This window comes from Microtus ochrogaster, unplaced genomic scaffold (assembly GCF_000317375.1).
Source record: "Microtus ochrogaster isolate Prairie Vole_2 unplaced genomic scaffold, MicOch1.0 UNK90, whole genome shotgun sequence".
In the NCBI taxonomy this organism is placed as follows: Eukaryota; Metazoa; Chordata; class Mammalia; order Rodentia; family Cricetidae; genus Microtus; species Microtus ochrogaster.
Genome location: NW_004949188.1, coordinates 526,484 through 538,324, shown reverse-complemented (window position 1 = coordinate 538,324; position 11,841 = coordinate 526,484). Strand labels below are relative to the sequence as shown.

The following is an 11,841-nucleotide window of genomic DNA, read 5'->3' as shown; positions in this document are numbered from 1 at the left end:
TAGACCAGGCTGGTCTCGAACTCACAGAGATCCGCCTGCCTCTGCCTCCCGAGTGCTGGGATTAAAGGTGTGCGCCACCACCGCCCGGCTATGTATAAGAGTTTTTGCTAGCTTGTGTGGGGGGGTGCAGAAGCGAGAAGAGGACATCAGCTTCCTTGGAATTAGAATTATTAATGGGTGTGAGGCAGCATCTGAGTGCTGGGAAATGAACCCTGGTCCTCTCAAAGTACTCTTAACTGCTGAGCCATCTCTCCACCCACAAGACTTATTTTCTTTTCAGTTATGTGTGTGTGTGTTTATGTTGGGGTATGTGTGTGAATACAGATGTGCAGATGCCCTTGAAGTCCAGAGAAGGTGGTGGATCCCCAGAACTGGAATTACAGTCAGTCAGGACCTTCTAGAGACGGGTGGTGGGAACTGAACCTGGGTCCTCTGCAAGAACAGCAAGTGCTCTTAACCACAGAGGCTTATCTCTAGCCTTGGAACTGTTCCTAAAAGAGAAAATTCAGGACTGGGGAGTTGGCTCTGAAGTTGAGTTTTTACCGGGTGGTGGTGACACACCTTTAATCCCAGCACCTGGGAGGCAGAGACAGGTGGAGCTCTGAGGCTAGCCTGGTCTATAGTGAATTCCAGGACAGCCAGGACCACACAGAGAAATCCTGTCTTGAAAACCAAACACACAAGCCGGGAGGTGGCGGCACACGCCTTTAATCCCAGCACTCGGGAGGCAGAGGCAGGCGGATCTCTGTGAGTTCGAGACCAGCCTGGTCTACGAGAGCTAGTTCCAGGACAGGCTCCAAAACCACAGAGAAACCCTGTCTCGAAAAACCAAAAAAAAAAAAAAAAAAAGAAAACCAAACACACACACACAAAGAAGCAACAACAACAACAAAACCCAAATCTGTTTGTTGCTCATGCGGAGGACCCAGCTTTAGTTCCCAGAACAAAATTTTGAGTAGCACACAATTCCCGGTAACTCCAGCTCCAGAAAACCTGAGCCCCCCTTTGGGACTCCTCTGGCGCCCTGGGATACACAGGCACACACACTCATGCATACACACACACTTCTTTTTTAAAGACAGGCTCTCTCCTCTATGTAATTCTGGCTGTCCTAGAACTATGCAGACCAGGCTGGCCTTGAACTCAAAGAGATCCTTCTGCCTCTACCTCCTGAGTGCTGGAATTAGAGGTGTATTTACCACCGCACCTGGCCACATACATAGTTTTTTTATTTTGTTGGGTTTTTTTTGTTTTTTGTTTTTTTCGAGACAGGGTTTCTCTGTGGTTTTGGAGCCTGTCCTGGAACTAGCTCTGTAGACCAGGCTGGTCTCGAACTCACAGAGATCCATCTGCCTGCCTCTGCCTCCCGAGTGCTGGGATTAAAGGCGTGTGCCACCATCACCCGGCTCCAGGATGGCTTTGAACCTGTGATCTTCCTGCTTCTGCTTCCTAAGTGTTGGGATTGCAGGCCTGTACCATCATACCAAGTCCTTTAAAAAAAAAAAACTTTAAAAATTATTCACGTAGGACTGCTAAGGAAGCACATTTTCCTTTAAACTCAGCACTTAGGAGTTGGAGGCACGCAGATCCCTGAGTTCAAAGCCAGCCTGGTCTACAGAGTGACCTGTTGCAGGAGGGGGAAAATGCAAGTGGGAGTGGACAGGAGCTGGTCCACTGCGAACCCTGCTTAACTGCTGGCAAATCTCTAAACTGTCTGAAGAAATGGCGTCTGTGTATCACAGTGCCAGGGCAATAAAACAGCTTTTTAGAAGTGGCTAGGATTGGGGAAAGTGGGACCTCAGAACACTGTAGAACTGTTGTGTAGGGCTAGAGATCCAGCTCAGTTGGTACTTGCCTGGTAAAAACAGTGGTGCACGTAATGGCAGAGGTAGGGGCAGGCAGATCAGAAGTTCTAGGTCATCCTCAGCTACGTAGACAGCTTGAGGCCAGTCTGGTTATATGACACTCTGTCTCAAAATATATATGAATCATAAATTAAGGGGCTGAGGAAATGTCTCAGTGGGTAAAACATTTGTCATACGAGTCTGGTGATCTGAACTCAGATCCCCAAAAACCAAGTAAAAAGCCATCGTGCATGCAAAGTCCTGCAGACTCTTAGTAGGAAATGGCAGCTTGTTTAAAATAAGGTGAAGAACAGTTGGGCGGTGATGGCACATGCCTTTAATCCCAGCACTTGGGAGGCAGAGGTAGGCAGATCTCTGTGAGTTTGAGGCCAGCCAGGTCTATAGAGGGAGTTCTAGGACAGGCTCCAAAGCTACACAGGGAAACCCTGTCTCAAAACAAAAACAAACAAAACAAAACCCCAAGGTGAAAGACGAGGACTGACACTCAAGACTTTTTTCCCATCCCATATGCCATGGAATGTCAACTATAACATACACGTTGACACATGAATAAATATTAGCATTATGGTTTAAATGCCTGATTTGTTAGTTGTGGCCCTTGCATCTTACTGTGTTAACCAGGCTTGCCCTTCAGCTTACAGCGAGTGACTAATAAATGCCAGCAAATAAAGCAGAGGAAAGGTCCCTGTGGTGTTTCACCCAGGAGCTGCTCAGCCTGAGAAGGGCCCTCCAAAGTCTATGTCGCTGTAGACTTGACTGTGTTTGCGACTGATGGCAAGAAAGCAGAGAACTGCTAGGGTGGCAAATGGAATCACAAGCACAAGCCGCCCTTTGGTGGGTGTGGAGTGTCTGTAGGACAGTTCACTTGCGTGCACACATCTGTGTGTGGCGAAAGGCCAACTGCTTATTTTAATTTTTGGTTTTTCGAGTCAGAGTTTCTCTGCGTAGCCCTGGCTGCCCTGGAACCCTGTAGACCACGTGTGTGTGCATGTGTGTGTACATCTGTGTGCTCATGCATGTCTGGTGCCTGAGGAGAGTGTCTGATGCTGTAGAACTGGAGTGACCACAATGCGAGTGTTGGGAATTGAACCTTGGTCTTCTGGAAGAGCAGCTAGCACTCCTACCTGCTGAGCTATGTTTCTAGTGCTCCCTCCCACACTCTGTAGTCCTGGCTGGCTTAGAACTCAGAGATCTGCCTGCCTCTGCCTCCCAAGTACTGAAATTAAAGGTGTGTGCCCCATACTCTGCTTATTATTTATATTATTAATATTTATTATTGTGTGTGTGTGATGTGGGGGCATGCTGCTACATATGTGTGGCCATCAGAGGACAACTTTTGGGGGGTCAGTTCTATCTTTCTACCTATAGGTGGATTCCAGGATTCAAACTAAACTTGTATGACAAGTACTTGACAAACAGCTCTTTTTTTTTTTCTCTCGTAGACCAGGCTGGCCTTGAACTCACAGAGATCTGCCCGCCTCTGCCTCCCAAGTGCTAGGATTAAAGGTGTGCACCACCACTGCCTGGCTCCGTCTTATTAAGCAAGGTCTCACTTTGTTAACCAGGCTGGCCTCTAGCTTACAGCAATCCTCTAGCTCCTATCCTGAGTGCTGGGATCACAGGTCTGCGCCACTGTGCTCAGCCAAGACTCTTACTTCTGTAGTGCTGGAGATCAAACCAAGAGCCTTGTGCATGCAAGTTCAACCACACCCCAAACCCTAACATCAGTATTTATACTTCTTATGTGTATGAATGTTTTCCCTTGCAGTAAGCCTGTGTATCATCCAAGTGCCTGGTGCCTGCAGAAACCAAAATAGGGCATAGGGCTCCCCAGGAGCTGGAGGTACAAATGATTGTGAGCTCACATGTGTGTGCTGGGAGGCAAAGATTTTCAAGGGAGCGATGCGAATAGACACAGGAGCTGCTCAGATCAATATTAGGATGAATCAGAGCAGTGTTGGGGTTATTCTGACTCAAGCTGCAGAGGGAAACAGTCTGCAGGTGTCGTGGTTAGCAGAGGCCTCTCTGGAAGAGCCAGGGCTTGGTGTGTTACCTGGAGTCTGCTCATCTGTCACATCTGTTTAAAATGCATTTGTAATCGCACGGACCAGGTACTGTTAGCTGTCTTCCTGAAGCTTAAGGCATGGTGGCAGGCTCTGGAGGCCCAGGCTGGAAGAAAAGGCTCAGCTGAATACAAAAGGAAAGGTTCTGGCAAGATGGCTCGGCTAATAAGAGCGCTGGGGCTTTCTGAGAGGGCTTCTGTTCAGTTTCCTGCACCCACACAGAAGCTGACAACTCTCATTCCAGTCCTAGCAATCTGATGCTCTCTTCTGGCCTCTGTGGGAAAGCAGGGAAAGTTCATATGTATATGAGAGAGAGAGAGAGAGAGAGAGAGAGAGAGAGAGAGAGAGAGAGAGAGAGACTCTACATAGCCCAAGCATCCCGGAACTATGTAGACCAGGCTGGCCTAGAACTCACAGAGACCCACCTGCCTTGGTTTCCCTGAGTGCTATGGATTAAAGGTGTGTGCTACCATGCCCGGCTAATAAAAATTACTCGTTTTTTGAGACAGGATTTCTCCATGTAACAGCCCTGGCTGTCCTGGAATTCAGTTTGTAGACCAAACTGGCGTCAGACTCACAAAGATCCACCTCTGCCTCTCTAATGCTGGAATTAAAGGCGTGAGCCACCACCACCCGGCAAAAATTAAACAAAAACCACAAGGCATCGTTCTGGCTCTCAATAGTTCTGGGTCTCACATTCTCAGTCTGAATGTGAAAATTTTAGGATCCAAAAATCGACCTCTCAGGGTGACACAGGGAAGGAGGAAGGACCCCATTCCTAAGCAGGGGCCAGTTCTGCTCAGAAGACACAGCTTCTGACAGAGCTTCCGAAGAGCGGGACAGTTCATTTCTCTCAGCTAGAGCCTCCTTGCCAGCCCAAGATTGATGAGTTCCCTTGGACTCTCCTAGCCTGGGCTCCAGACACTCTTCGCGGGACAACAATCAGCTCGACTCGGACATCCCAAAAGCTGGAAGAAAGTCTGACTCCACTCTACAAATTGATAGCCTGCAGTTTCCTAGGGCACATCGGGAAATGTAGTTTTTTTTTTAAATCCTGGCTAGGAATCACTTCCGGGTTAAAAAAAAAAAAAACCCACCAAACCGGCGTAGGTCTAAGTCTTCCTCCAGCGGGCCTAGAATTTTCCTGCTACCAGAAACTTGTTTTCTGGGTTCCGGTTGCTGACGAGAGCCGCTACTTCCCTCTTTTACTCATGTACATATCTGCGCATGTGCGCCTCTCGACGAGGTCTTCGGACTACACTTCCCAGAAGGCCCCTCGGTGGGCGGGACCTACCCGCCCCCAGGGGAGGGACGCAATGTTCACAGGAGACAGAACCTCTGACCTCGCTCTTTTATTAACAGAAAAGTGTGTCTGCACTTGGTGTTTGGTGGCCCATGCCGGGACGTACTCAGTGCAGCCCGCCTCTGTTCCTGCCTGGAGTTTGGGGTTATCAAGCCCCGGCTGGCGTCTTCTCCTGGGGCTCAGGATGCCGGCGCAGCCCAAGCCGAGGGCCCGGCAGCGCTGGGGGGCCTGGCGGGGCCTACCTGGCCCATGAGGATCTGTACCAGCAGGTCGGTGGCCAGCACATGCGAAGGCTCCTCGAAGCCGATGGTTAGTAACTGCTGGTAGTCCCCGGGTGGCTGCGGGCACAAAATCCTGGGGGTCCGGAGACAAGACTGGACTTGAGGGCTTTCGGTTAGGGGTGGGGGATACCCTAAGGTAAGGTGTGCCCTTTGCTGACAAACTCCTGAGCTGCAGCACTGGACTTGAGGCTGTTAATCACTTTCCTAGCTGTGTCTCCCTGGGAAAGTGACTTATCGACTCTGAAAAGACGTTTTCTTCATTGTAAAATGGACTGGTCCACACCTTTACTAACTGCTGTGTAGTCTACATAAAGCACTTTTCAGGGCACAGTAAAATGAGGTACAGTCATTGGTGGGGTTTTGTCCCACCCTCCCTCCGACCTCAAAGCCCACGTGGCCATGACTGGCATCCTACCATGAATCAAGGTCATCCTCTGCCGGTCCTAGGGGAATCCAGCGGCCGATGGACCACAGTTTCTGGATTTGGGGGCACGAATTGGCTGGACCCTGGCCTGCATCCTTCCATGTATCTCGATAACATAAGAAGTAACTGAGAGAGAAATCAGAAGGAAAAGCAGCGCCCTCAGTTTTTCTGCTGAAGGCTTTTTTTCTGGAGGTGAGGGTTCAAGTTCATCCGTCAGAAGTTGGCTTAAGTTCTCGGGTGGGGATGTGCTGAGGACTTTCCTCCCTGGCGGCCCAATCTGAAGGTGAAGGTGGAGTTAAGAAAAACTAAAGGTGTGCATTGCTGGCCTAGCAGATGCAAGGTCCTGGGTGTTATCCCAGCAACTGCAAAAAGGTGTTCATTTTCCTGTCTCGCTTTTCACTCTCTGGTGGCGCTGGAGAGGCTCAAGCTGACATTCAACATAGGAAGGGGAAGGATTTTGATTCTGTCAAGGAAACTCACTAATCCACATGGGAGTCTGGTCCTTGGCTACTGGCCTCTGTGGTGGTTTCCAGGTTCCAGCGCATCTTCTTATAGAGGTATCTCGGGAAGTGACTGGCAGTGTACGCAGCTGGGGTGCAGTACCGGAAGATGGACACATCATGGGAGGGGCTAAGGGAGAATCTCCCGCAGAAGAAGCAGGAGATGCTAACAGGAGATAGAAAGTGGACAATAAGCTGGGCCCTGGAATCTGCCACCCCATAACTCATTCCCTGCCCCCTTACCTCAAAGGGTTGGTTTCCTCTAGGTCCACGAATCCAAAGGAAGCATACATGAGAACTAACTGTTCCAAACGCAGGGTGAGCTGCTGGGAGATCTCCAGCAACTGCATGGGAAGTGGGAGACTTCCTGACCTCAGAGGGTCGGCCAGAAGCCATCCTCCCATCCCTAGGCAGGGGCCCAAGGAGAATGGGACCTGGTAAAGTACACACCCCCTTCCGGACCAGCTCCTGCAGGGCTCCGTAGATGGGAGGGACACTCCTTGCGGCAGCCTCAAGGTACAGGAAGTAAGGTTCGCACATCGTTAGGAAGGTGGGCATGGCCTTGGCTAGCTGTTCCTTCTGTACTCGGTCCCTGCTGAAGGGAGAAAGGGGCCTTCACGTGGCATCACTCTCCCTCCATCCCCAGGTGCCCCATGCTTACCACGTGTATCCCCAGGGCCAGCTTAGCGTCAGCGCGCTTAGCCCGGGCAGAGCCCTTGGTTCCACCACCCCCCCCCCCCCACCCACCCAAAATCAAACATAAAAAGAGGGACTGGGAAGTTGTCTCTGTTCAAGACTGGGCCTTGCTACAGGTAGAGCTCTAGTCTCAGCACTCGCATAAGAAAGATCCCCGGGTGTCAAGTCTTTCTCCCCTTTCAGAACCACCTGCACCCGTCCTTTAGGACATTTGTTAAAATGCCCACACCTGGGGAGGGAGTGCCCCGCTGTGGCCCAGGGCTTGCCCAGCACAAGGGCCTAGGTTCCCTCCCCGGTGTGTCTGGGGGTGCATGCAACTGCCGAATGGGGCTCAGAAAGCTGGGGGTTAAGCCAGCCTCCGACAGACAATCCCTTTCACCTGGTCCAGAAATTGGATTTTTCCTTGGGAGTGGAGTATGGCCTCTGCCAGAGTTAATGCAGATAGATTTTGTTTAGCTGATTTATAAGGTTTTTTCGAGACAGGGTTTCTTTGTAGCTTTTGGTTCCTGTCCTGGAACTAGCTCTTGTAGACCTGGCTGGCCTCGAACTCACAGAGATCCTCCTGCTTCTGCCTCCCGAATGCTGGGATTAAAGGCGTGCACCACCACCGCCCGGCTTTTTTTTTTTTTTTTTTAAATCTGAGCATTTCAAGTTTGGTAGGCAGTACTCAGTAGACTGAGGCAGGAGGGTCGCCATTTCTAACGTGGTGAGATACTATCTAAAAAAAAAAAAAAACAAGCCGGGCGATGGTGGCGCACGCCTTTAATCCCAGCACTCGGGAGGCAGAGGCAGGCGGATCTCTGTGAGTTCGAGACCAGCCTGGTCTACAGAGCTAGTTCCAGGACAGGCTCCAAAGCCACGGAGAAACCCTGTCTCGAAAAACCAAAAAAAAAAAAAAAAAAAAAAAATCGGCCAAATCAACCAACAAACCAAAAACAAAATTGTGAAAGGACTGGCGCTTGGTGTCCCAAAAGCCCACACACATTGCCTGCTCCTGCCTCTCAATTCTCCACAGCCCTCGGCACACTAGTAGAGTACAGCTAGCCATGAGTACTATCTCTGGGCCCTGGTGTGAGCTGTACAGCCTGTCCTTCTGTCCTGGAACCTGGCCCCAGCACTTGGTCACCTGTAGAGCAAGTAGCTTTGAAAGTCATCCGCCTTCCTGAGCAGATAACGGAGCTGGTCAGTGATGGGGCTGAACATGGAGTCCAGTGGGAGGCGAGCAGGTCCGAGCTCCGCTGCCAGTGGCTCCCTGGAGGTCGCGGAGGCTGGGGTTTCCATCAGCTGCTGTGCCTGCTGGGGCTCCTGCTCCGCTGAGGTCTCGGGTCTCCGGGCGGGCGACCACGAGGGGTCTCCATAGGGCGGCGGCCCGGGTACCAAATCGTCCGAAGGCGGTGCTTCTCCAGGGTCCAGGGCCAGCGACCCGGCGAACCAGGATTCCGCAGCCATCAGGCATCCAGCGCAGGCTCCTCCAGCCTCTGCGGCGTCCCAGGAGGGCAGCACACCTGGGGCCTACCGGTCGGGGCAGTGAGCACCGTCACCCCCTCGAACCAGCCTCGACGTCTCTGCCGCGAGGCTTTCGCCTCTTTTGAATTGGAGCACGCGGAGGGCCGCGCAGGCTGCACTGCGCACAGAGCTCAGCCGGCACCTGGCGCGCGGGGCAGGGCGATGCCAAGGGCGGAGCTTCAGACCAGCCTAGTAGACATTTGTAGGTTGGCGCCTTCTCTCTCCCAGGTCGTTGACCGGGCTGGAGGGGATTCCTAACATGTTAGGAATTGGGGAATGCGGGTTACCGAGAGGCCTAGGCTCCACCCCAGCCGCTGACCCCCAAGATCAGATTCTTCACTGATGGAGCTGGGATCTGCCGGTGAACCTAGAGAGACTAGTGACTAGCAGTCATTTCCACAATAAAGACCCTCAGACAGTGAATTGGTTTATCCCATTGTCTCCTTTATTCCAATATGCCTGCCCTGGACGGAGAACACACCTCTGACACTTGTAGATTGGATTCCTATCCAAGTGCAAAGACTGATTGGCACTTAAGTTCGGCTAGGAAGCAAAATACATTAATTACAAGGCTTGCGGTAAAGCAGCAACAGGTGTCACAGTGTCCTGCATGACCCTCACCTTCTTGACTGCGTCAAACTCATTTGTCTAGTTCTATAAAGTGAGGTTTTATGACGTCTGCTTCATAAAACTAGAGAGTAAACAACTAAAGGCCCAGCAAGTGTGCAGTTAACGGTTAGTCACTCAACAAACGCTTGACAGGTGGTTCTGGAATGAGATGACAAGACAAAGCAACTATTCTGGTCCTAGAGGTTTTTTTTTTGTTGTTGTTGTTTTTTGTTTTTTTTTTGCAAGACAGAACTGTAGATAACCTAAGCTGGCCCTGAACTCACTATGAGCTAAGGCTAGCCTTGTCCTGATCCTGCTGACATGTGCTGCAAACACTACTTCCTTTCCGTAGCACTGGGAAATGGAACCATGGCACACTCTCTGCAGGCTTGGCAAGGGCCCCCTGGAGTCAGCTCTTCTGGGGGGCTGGGCAAAGCAGGCACTGTTCTTCCCTCTTGCCCCCACACTAAACTCAAGGCTCTTTGCACCTCCTGCCTCCATTCAGAAAAATGGACTCTTTTTTTTTTTAAGTTTTATTTAAAAAACCTTCGGTGCAATATTAAAAAGCCATACAGCCAGGTGGAGCAACAATGGACAGACAGAAAGGGAAGGAGCCAGAGGACCCAAGGTCCCTTAGCTCACCTGTTTTCCACGGACTAGAGGTCAGGGTGGGGGGCAGGGAACGGGTGGTGGAGCAGAACCCACCACCAGGACAGGCAAGAACAGAACACTTATATAAGGTAACATCTGGCTGAACTGAAGAGGGTTTGGGGGCCACAGGAAGCTCCCCTGATTTTTTGTTTTTCAAAAATGTCCTGGTTTGGGGAGAAAGGGTGGCCCCTGTGAATGGGCCAACCAAGTCCTCCTACCCCACACTCCATGGCTGTGGAGAGATGTACTAAGGTAGGGGTGTGAGAAAAGGGGGAAATGGAGGAGGGTACCCCCTCACTGGAGTCTGTTAGGAAGGTCGAGGGTGTCCCTATGTCCAGTTCCTGGACTGTCAGGGCGCTGTGATACGATCTGGACTGGCTGGGGTAGGGGCAAGGCTGGCACTCAGCCAAGGAAGCCATCAGGGTCATCCTCCTCAAAATGGCCTTGCTGGAGCACCTTGATGTGGTGCTCGTAGATCTTCAGGGCTGGGCCCAGGCGGATGGACAGGCCAGTCAGCACATCTGTCCGTTGCATGAGCAACAAAGACTTGCCATCAATTTCCTGGGCAGGACAGAAAGGGCAGGTCAGTGGACACCTGTGAGGGCCTGGGCAGAGCGGTGCGCAGTCGCAGGCTGGGAACTCACCTGCTCCTGAAAAGCAGTGGCCTGCTCTGGGAAGCCTGCCTCAATGAAGTACTCCACCACATCCATGACTGTCCACTCCACTGGGTCGGTTGGCTTCTCTTTGCGTCCAGGACTGCATCAGAACAGAGAGCAACAATGACCACCATACAACCATACAGCTCTGATTGTCCAACACGCCCAGGCGCTAACCCCAATGTTCCTAACGCCTCCACTTACGGACAGCCAAAAGGTGTCCCATCAGCCCCAGGTAGGGCTGGTTTTCCTGGGGGCAAAGGCACAGGAGATGGCGAATCTGGAGCAGCTGTAACACAAGCTGGGAAGCAAAAGCAAGTGGCAGTCAATCTCCAGGCTAGAGGTCACAGCTCCCTGCTCTGCACCGCCCAACCCCGAGGGGGCCCCCTTACCTGACCCCCCTTCTTTATTCATAGCTGTCATTGAGAACACCTGGCGCGTGCAGCTGCCAGGTGCTGGTCCCCGCCCTTCATCCTGGCCCTGGTAGGGTCCACAGGACGACCACTCCTTGACCCTTTCCTTCGCACTCTGAGGGGCCCGCTCTCCATTAATCTGGTGATGCTGAGCACCTGCGGGGCGGTCACTCTCAGGCACTTCTGAGCCTTCTGATATATTGTCCTCCTCCTCCTCCTCGTCTTCATCATCGTCTTCCTCTTCTTTCTCAAACACCCGCTCTTCTCCACCTCTCTGGGGCCAGAGAAAGAAGCAGGCAGAGTTAGAGTTCTTCTAGTCCCGGATGGAATCCAGTGTCCGACGCCACCTTTGACAACAACACGGAGTAACTTTTATGCTGTCGTTTCCGTGCCAGGCTCTGGGTTAATAGAGCCCTCAATAGCCAAGTCTTACTAAACTCGCTCAACAACCCCCAGGGGTCGCTACTATCAGCAATTCTCGGTTTACGGCAGAGGAAACTGAGGCTCCGGCAGATCAGGTCACTGACCAAGATCACCGCGTTCTGAGTCCGCGGGGACCGTGGACGAACCCCGGCCACCTGACGTCCCGCTCCCTCCCGGGGCTCTAGTCCCCGCCAACTTCGCCCGCACCTGCCCGGTGCGCTCACCTTGCTCCGCGCCGCGCGTGCGCTAGCGGCCGGCGGCGCCCGTCCCGGCCTGTCTCCGCGGGGCAGTGCGAGCGCTCCCAAGCGGGTGCGCTCCAGACGGCTCCGTGCCGCCTCCTCTTCCAGCAGCCCCTGCACGCGGCCGCGAGTAAGGCGGCCGCTGGGGCCGCCGCTGCCCCCGAGGTAGCGCACGACTTCCCGCAGGCTCACGGGCCGCGCCGGGCCGCCCG

General features: G+C 52.4%; 3 protein-coding genes across 3 annotated transcripts in view; 1 reads left to right on the top strand and 2 right to left on the bottom strand.

The window, feature by feature from the left end:
• Positions 1–6,418, top strand: part of Misp3 (MISP family member 3) — a 9,210-nt gene extending 2,792 nt beyond the window's left edge. Inside the window, exon 3 of the mRNA XM_005370924.3 lies at positions 6,082–6,418. Coding sequence (XP_005370981.1) covers positions 6,082–6,111 — 30 coding nt within the window. The 3' untranslated portion in view covers positions 6,112–6,418. The remainder of the gene's footprint in view (positions 1–6,081) is intronic.
• Positions 5,239–9,642, bottom strand: CUNH19orf67 (chromosome unknown C19orf67 homolog). The gene is made up of 6 exons (XM_005370925.2): positions 8,259–9,642; positions 6,887–7,031; positions 6,680–6,780; positions 6,417–6,602; positions 5,928–6,062; positions 5,239–5,585 (listed from the first exon to the last, which is right to left on the bottom strand). The coding sequence occupies exons 1-6, from the start codon at positions 8,579–8,581 to the stop codon at positions 5,411–5,413; spliced, it is 1,065 nt and encodes a 354-aa protein (XP_005370982.1). The 5' UTR covers positions 8,582–9,642; the 3' UTR covers positions 5,239–5,410.
• A 134-nt stretch (positions 9,643–9,776) lies between these two features.
• Samd1 (sterile alpha motif domain containing 1) lies at positions 9,777–11,839 on the bottom strand (the record flags this gene model as incomplete). The annotated part of the gene is made up of 5 exons (XM_005370951.3): positions 9,777–10,459; positions 10,543–10,654; positions 10,759–10,855; positions 10,947–11,241; positions 11,615–11,839. Coding segments are annotated over 5 exons (888 nt in total), but the record flags the coding sequence as incomplete, so codon positions are not given.
• Positions 11,840–11,841: the final 2 nt, after the last annotated feature.

Coding starts and splice junctions, on each gene's coding strand:
- CUNH19orf67 (XM_005370925.2), bottom strand. CDS start 8,581: ATGGCTGCGGAATCCTGGTTCGCCGGGTCGCTGGCCCTGGACCCTGGA. Junction 6,781..6,886: donor AGGAGCTGGTCCGGAAGGGG/GTGTGTACTTTA, acceptor CTTCCCATGCAG/TTGCTGGAGATCTCCCAGCA. Junction 5,586..5,927: donor GAGGATGACCTTGATTCATG/GTAGGATGCCAG, acceptor CCGGACCCCCAG/GATTTTGTGCCCGCAGCCAC.